The sequence below is a fragment of the Idiotropiscis lumnitzeri genome, chromosome 5 (genome assembly GCF_059441095.1).
Source record: "Idiotropiscis lumnitzeri isolate Australia: NSW breed Sydney's pygmy pipehorse chromosome 5, RoL_Ilum_1.0, whole genome shotgun sequence".
Classification (NCBI taxonomy): Eukaryota; Metazoa; Chordata; class Actinopteri; order Syngnathiformes; family Syngnathidae; genus Idiotropiscis; species Idiotropiscis lumnitzeri.
In genome coordinates, this window is record NC_142395.1 from 21,173,098 (window position 1) to 21,180,959 (window position 7,862).

General features: G+C 39.1%; 1 protein-coding gene across 2 annotated transcripts in view; it reads left to right on the plus strand.

The window, feature by feature from the left end:
- Positions 1-5,701, plus strand: part of LOC148337257 (neural-cadherin) — a 211,861-nt gene extending 206,160 nt beyond the window's left edge. For both annotated transcript variants that reach the window (XM_088296160.1, XM_088296159.1), the window contains exon 38: positions 386-5,701. In XM_088296160.1, coding sequence (XP_088152286.1) covers positions 386-982 — 597 coding nt within the window. In that variant the 3' untranslated portion in view covers positions 983-5,701. The remainder of the gene's footprint in view (positions 1-385) is intronic.
- Positions 5,702-7,862: the final 2,161 nt, after the last annotated feature.

Genomic DNA, 7,862 nt, shown 5'->3' on the forward strand with positions numbered 1-7,862 from the left:
ATTAATTTGCATGCTTTCTTGCTTAAATTGACGCACAAAATAGTTATATAGACTTCCAATTTCATTTGGTTGTGACCATCATGAGTTCCATCGTGAATAAAAAATGGTGAGCCTGTTTCAGAAGCAGCTGTGCAAGCCGAAGCCATGACATGACCTCCATGCTTCACTGATAAGCGTTTCAGTTTTCCATCAGAAGCAGATCCTTACTTTCGCCATACTTTGGCCTTTTTGGGTCTCCTCGATCCATAAAACAATCAATTCCAAAACTTTGGAGGCTCATCTCTCAACTTTTTTGCAAAATCCAATCCGGTTCTAAACACACAAGCTCATGTATGGAGCAGAACATTTCTCAGTTTTTCTTAGTTCCTGTGTCTTGTTTGTACAGAACGCGTACGACATGGCCGAACTCCAGAAGTCCCTGCAGCCCAGTCCGGCCCAGTCGGTGCAATACTGTCGTTCCCGGGCGCTGCACCACCTGCCGCCGCCACCGCCGCACCACCACCACCTCCATCACCTCCTCCACCAGGCCTCGACGCCGCCACCCTCTGCCCAGCCAACGGACCCCCTCAGCCGGACGGCCAGCTCCGGCACGCCGCCCCCGTCGGCCTCCTCGTCCACCTCGGGGACGACCTGCGGGCCGCGGCGGGACGTGCCGCCCGCCCGCTTACCGGCCCAGGGGCAGCCCCCTCGGCTGGGCCGCCGTTCGCTCTCCTTCTCAAGCCAGGATCTGGCCCGCTACCTGTGCGAGATCATCCGCGACGCCGACCAGCACCCGGACACGGGGCCCTTCGATTCCCTGCAGGTGTTCTCCACCGAGGGCGGCGGCTCTCCGGCGGGCTCGCTCAGCTCCTTCAGCTCAGCGGGCTTGGATGCCGGCGACGGGCCGGCGAACGCCCGGCGCGAGGAGACGCTCGGGGAGTGGGGGCCACGTTTTGAAAAGCTGAGGGCGCTGTACGAGCGGGCTGAGGCCAGTGACCTCTGAACCCTGGGCGCACGGGACCCTTTCGAGCGCAGCGGGTGACCTCCCGACAAAGTCACATGCACACACACTGACTCTTGATGTTATTTGCTGTCAATCAATCCGCTGGATAATGTAATGTGCCAGTTGAGCTTCAGGACGCCACCTTGGGGTGGCTCGGCAGGGCAGCGAACCCCCCGCCGTCGCCAGCATGGACGTCAACTGAGGGCCCTTAAATGTGAAAACAAATGTTTTTTTTTATATACGCAGGTACAGCAGAGACACCTAAAAATGTATTTTTCGCCTCTTTGCCTGTTTCTTGTTGTGTAAATAATCACCAAAAGGCCACTTTATTAGGTACGCAGCAAAGCACTTGTATGTATTTTATGGGGATGGATATGATGTGGTCCAGGTCAAAACCACCACCATCACAAAAACTATGAATTGTACACTCAATGCTGTGTGCTGTGACTTTCTCACTGTCCAATACACGTAAAATAAAACAAAGTATTAATCCGTTTATTTTAAAGTTTGTGAAATTTGACAGAGCAAAAACGAAAACAAAAATTTGATTACAAATGGACAAAATTAAAAAACAAAAAGTTTGATGAACATTTGAAACAAAAATTATGATTTCAACAATTTCCATAAATTGTAAACACAATTGGTAATTGAAATATACTTCAATACAAATTATCTACATATATGGTGCAAGTGTGAAAAAAAGGTCAAAAAGTAGTGAGAAACAAGTTTGAAAAACTAAGAAGTCATGCAATGTGTGAAAATGATTCAAAAAGTGAAAAATGACAAATGTTATTTCAAAAGTGAAAGTATGATATAAAAACAGTGAACTGGTGAAAATGATGTGAATCAAGTGAAAGTGTTCAGAAATATATTGAAAATTGTTTTTAAAACAAAGTGAATAACTGTCCCAAAAATTGGTGAAGAAACTTTAGAAAAAATGCCAACAGCCTTCAAAATGATTTTTCATTTTTGTGAGGCGAGTCTCTTCACCAAAGGTTTCACAAATCGTTCTACGTATTTGTGGACCTATTTTCACTTCAGCACCTTTGTGATAACAGTGACTCCGCTTCACGAAAAAAATCTCAAAAACCTGACTGCTTTTCTAATCGTTAGCGACAACTAATTCACGTGTCACTTTGTGAGTCCAGAACACAAAATAAAAACACAAGAGTTCATTTCATTAGCTTTGGCGAACAGCTTTCTGATGACTTTTGAATTATTTATTTTTTTTGGCACAAATTTTCAAAGGTAATTTAAAGAATTTCCCCAAAATTATTTTTCTTATCATACCCTCGTTTTTTTTCAAACCAGTTTTACCCAGAAACAGACTCATTCCATTTGCATTTTTCCTTAAGCGGAACGTTATTTTTCGCCACAAATCACTGGTGTGCCTAATAAACTGGCCTTAGTTAGCTTGTACCACGTTCGCACGACAACGTAGCGTCTTTCTGAGGAATTGCGCATTGGCCGCGTGTTTTTGCGCTCTACGTGGCTTGTAAGGCATCAAGCTACTTGATACGGCGCCCTCGTCTTTGTCTTCATTTGCCGCCTCCCCCTGGGGGCGGAGGTAATGCCAAACCATTCCGACAGCCTGGAAACAAAGCGGTGCTTGCAGACGGACTGGAGGAAGCATCAAGGAATAGCAAATGTTACGCCTCTCGCTGAATACAAACGCGCCACGTGACCGGTAGAGGAATCAAGGACACATGCACAAGCACGTTTCCATGCTAGCTAATGAAACGATTATAGTCAGTGATAAAAAAAAATAAAAGTAGTACAATGTTGAACATCGAAGCAGCGAGTTAATAAGCGCAGCTGTTTGATTTCCTCCATGCTCACTCCTCCAATCGATGTAACTGAGAAGATTTGTTGACAATTAATTATTACGAGAGACTTTGCACAATTTTTTGACTATGGACTCATTTTTAAGGGGGATTTCAAGGCAAAAATGTGTTTTTGAAATATGTAATATGCATCCCTGCGTGAGTCGGAACACGCTTTTCTGATTAATAATGCGGAGGTCAAATAAGAATTAAGCAGATGAATGTGTCCATTTCCACTCAACTGATGGGGCGGCCATTTTGTTCTCTGCTGTTGACTTAACTTGAGGTCAAAGCGCTTTAGTCATGTGATCTTCGCAATGCCAGCCCGAAGGCACTTATTATTTTCAGTCGCCATCGGGGGGCAGTAGAGGACACAATGGCAGCTCCGTCAAATGGATGGAAATATGTGCTTTGTTCTTGGTCCAAAAATGCCAGATTAATGAGAATTCCCGCTTAAAACACTCCCTCATTTTGAACTTTTCTCATTTATGAACTCCATCCACATTTTTTAATTCCTTTTTTTTAATTATTTTCCCCAAGTTTCACTCATTTTAAAGCTACACTTAACCCATTTTTTTGGTCATTTTTTTAAACCCTTTCAAAACAAATTTTTATCATTTTCATTCATTCTTGACAAATTTCATGTAATTTTTTTTGTTGTTGTTTTCATTTTACACGTTTTCTCCCGCAATACATTTTACATCAACTACCAATTTCCCTTTTTTTTTTAAATATTTTCACCTTTTTTGACATCACACATTTTAAAACACTTCAAAACTTAATTCACATATTCAACTTCCAATGCACCTTTTTTAAATGTATTTATTTTTACAGCGTTCACTATTTTTGCAATTTGCAAAATACTAAATATGGATACATTTGTTTTTTATGAATATAAAACTTGAATCTATGATTTGATTCATGATTTATGTCTCCCTAAACGTATATTTGACGCTGATTTGTCAATTCTTTTCTCTTAGCACGCCTTGAAATGCTTTCATTTTTGTTTTTTAGTTTGACCTTTGTGCAATATGGATGACGTTTCACCTTTTTCTACGCCTGAAGAGTAATTCATATGTATTACTTAATGTATTACTTTCTTACTGATTTGCAATCAGCACATTTTCACATTCTTGGAACAAAGTCAATTTATTTTTTTCCCATTTTTACTTGTTTTGCTGTGGATTTTTTTTTTTTTTTTTTTTACTCCTTCTTGCCCATTTCCCAGTAAAACCACTTTCTCACGTGAAGGTCCTCGTACATTTGCCAAATTGCCGCAATGGAAAAGCTGCAGCGAGTTAATAAGTGCAGCTGTTTCATCTCCTTACTCTCCTGCCAATCAATGATAGCAAAAACACTTAAAACAAGCGCACACTTCCCACGGCTTCGCGTCACAAGTGATTGCGGGGCAGGAAAAAAATAAAAAATATGACTGACATTGTCATCAAGTGCCTGATGGGTCATAGAGGAGGGGCGGAGCTCGCTCATGGTCACAGGGATGCTCTTGGAACGTTATGTCACGTTGCAGTAAATGGTTAGGATGTCACACGCAAGAGGAGAAAGCTGCAAAAAGAAGCCCTGCTGCAGCTTCAAAAACAAAACAAAAAGAATCAAAGTTTTTATTTGGGGCTTTTCAATGGAATAAGTCCCGCAAAAATAATGTTTGGAGAAATAATTGTGTGGATGTGATATGGACAAAAGTATTGAGACTCTCATAGCAAGTTGGGCAACAGACATCAATTTTTGTCAAATTAACACCTAATTTGATCAATTTTCACATTTTATTTTTGTTTTGAAACAATTCTCCACAATTTATTTTTATAATTTTCACTTTTTTTTACGACGTTCAATATTTATACAAAATCTTCAATATTTCTGTACATTTTTTTATGGTTTTCACTTATAGTTTGACCATTTTCACTCGTTTACTTCTTTTTTTTTATTTTGCAATTTTCACTTTTTTTAATACAATTTCAACTGTGTTTTATGGGGGGCACGAAATAATTTGGGCAGTTTTCATCCAAATATTTTACAGATGTTATACACATTTTCATGTCCAAAATTCTCATGCTAATATGTGAAGTACTCAACAAGATAAAGTTCTGTTTATTTACACACTGGTCATGTGATGTGACTAGCAAATTGCCATTTTAGGAAATCACAAATGTGACTGATTGTCTTGACTATTCCAGTGTCTGCCCCCCTGAAAAAAAAAAAAAAGGATAAATTTGAAATGAATTTCCTTGTGTCGTCATCAAAGTGTCCTGCTGAGTGAAATTGATCCCAAATATGTTTTTCGATCTGGTTTGGCATATCATGCACGTTTGCGACTGACCATGAACATGAACATCGTGTGATTCGATTTGAGTAAATTCGGCAGGTTAATCTAAAAAGACATTTTGATCGAGTTCAGCATATCATGCAGCTTTGAGACTAATTTCAAAGAACTCAGCAACATGAAAGTTATTTTTATTTTTCAAATGATGCGATGGAGGAAAAGCTGGCTAAGGAGTTCATTGATGATTGAGTTGAGCACTTTCACTCCAGATTCATGCGAGCATTGATTGATAAAGAGACCTGACCCAAGACTTTTGTCCGTATGTTCGAGAGGGATGTGTTTGCTTTTTGTTTTAGCTTTCTTTGTGATCCTCTGATTTCCTTCGGTGCGGTTTTGAGGGCGCACACCTTGTACATAAGAGGAACAGATTATTTATGTGACACGCTTGCTGTTGCTGCCTGCCACAAATGTGAGAAAGAGAGAGCCAAGTGGAAAAACAAGTAAAAGAAAAAAAAAAATCATTTTCTAAAAATCATCTGTGATGATGAGCTTTGAAGAGTTTTGTGCTTTGTATTTGCCTTCATTGTTTTCCTCAATAAAGTCCATTTCTTTGCACCACTCAAGACTCCTGCTTCAGTCAAAATTCAAAAGGTTTCTTTTTTTATTTTTGTACTCTCGTTCACCCTTTTTCACATTTTGGCAATTTTTACTCTTTAAATCATTTTGAAATTATCTGAAAGAAATCTCTTTTTGTCATTGTTTTGTCATATTGGACCTTTTCACATTTTTATTCTTATTAGGTAACAGTTTTCACGCTTAAAAAAAATAATTCTTTTGATACTCCCCCAAATCATTTATTTTGTCCCCTATTTAAAATTTTCTCAAACGTTACTACTTTCCTCTTAAAAAAAATCACAAAAAATGGTCAATTCTGACAGTTTCATCATTTTCATTTTTTGACATTTTTGTAAAATTTAGTTTCGTAACAACATTTTAATTGCAATTATGCAATTGAATCGTTCTTTCATTGTTTTTATTCATATTTTGAAAAGAATTCACTTTTTTTCAGAGCTCTGCTTCTCAAAGTGTGACACTCGTACCAACACTCCCAGCGATACTCCAAAAAAACAAAAACATTGCCCAAGTAAGTTTTGCATTTGACATTTTAGTACAACAGCATTTCATTTCAAATGTTTATTTTCATTCTTTTATTCATTTACATTTTATTTTTTTAAACTCTTTTAATGCAGTTTCTTTAATTCCTTAGTTTAAGCGCGGCAGTTATCTAGAATAATTTAAAATATTCTCTTTCGAAATAAAATTTCTCGTTTCTATCGAACACCTATGCCTCCTAACCAGTAGTAATGGTGGTCATGATGATTTGAAATGGTACTTGGGGTAAAGTTTCAGAATCACTGTATTAACAGCATTTTTACTTTATTTTTGACAAATGATTTTCCATTTTCATCATTTTTCTCTCAGCCTCTTCACTCATTTTGATTTTCACTTACTGCAAACGATGCGAGGGATGATTTGCCCTCTGACTCGAAAGCGACATTTTGACCGTCACAACTTGGAGTTGTGAAAATCCAAATGACAACCGTTGAATGTCTGCGATGCAGCCTGTCAATCACGTGTTGCGAAAAAGAGGAAGCGTGCCACATTCTCGTCTTGGTCTTTTTCTTCTCTCAACTCCTCCTGAGCTGCCACAAAGCTTCCTTTCAAACACAAGTGATGCACCAGCAACACTCGCAGGGACTATTCTGGATTGCCACGGAGAATCACCGCAGCAATTTCCTCACCGCTTCCATAATTCATGCTAGTGTGTGTGTGTCTGAGATGATTGGACTCCGAGGTTGAGGCTTCTACTGACGGGAATAACAGTGGCGATGTGGAAGTGAAGCAGAAAAATGACAGAAATCACAACACGGCTCCGTAGCCGGTTAATAATGTTGCACTAGCTAAATGGTAGCACTTTGCTAATGTTGTCCAAGCTGTTTGCTAGCATTTAACTAGTTTTTCAACCCAGCTTCACCTGTTGAATACTGTGGGAGTCAAATCCGTTGAATGACAGCCACTTGGTAGCAATTTCCTCACTTTTTATAATCAATTTCATCGCATCTTGCTTTGCGTTTCACTCGCCGTGTGGTAGCATTTAGCTAGCAGTTTTGACCTTTGCTCTTTAACACTGTAGTGGTCTACTCCTTTAAAAAAAAAAAAAAAAATACCAGTCACTCGCGTTTTTACCAGCATTTTAACAGTGCTCTACTGTTTGGTAGTATTTCACGAGTTTTGACCTCCATGTCTAAAATGCACAAAGTAAACAAGCTTAATTCTTTCAAAGCCAGCCATTTTCCAAAAAGACAACCTTGAGTGCCAGCCAATTTAGAGCATTGTGATTGATCTTTCAAGGCTCACAAAATTTTGTTTTATGACTACGTAAACAGAAACAACCATATGAAAGATGAGACTCTTTTTCATCATCCCAAAAATGTTTGTTTCTACCAAATTCCATTTTTTTTTTTGTAATTAGCAAAGCACGTGGGCTTGTTTTGATGACAAAATAATGTATTCACAATGAATCACCAGCGTATCGATTTTACATTTGACAAACCTTACACAAGTATTTACACACTATTTAGTTGTGTAGTAGTAGTATTCAGTCGTGTGTGTGCATGCAATGCATGTGTGTGTGTGTAAGTACGTGTATGTATGCATGCCATCCTCAACTTCTACTAAAACGAATCCCTGTCATCGTTTCTCACTTTTGGGACACTCT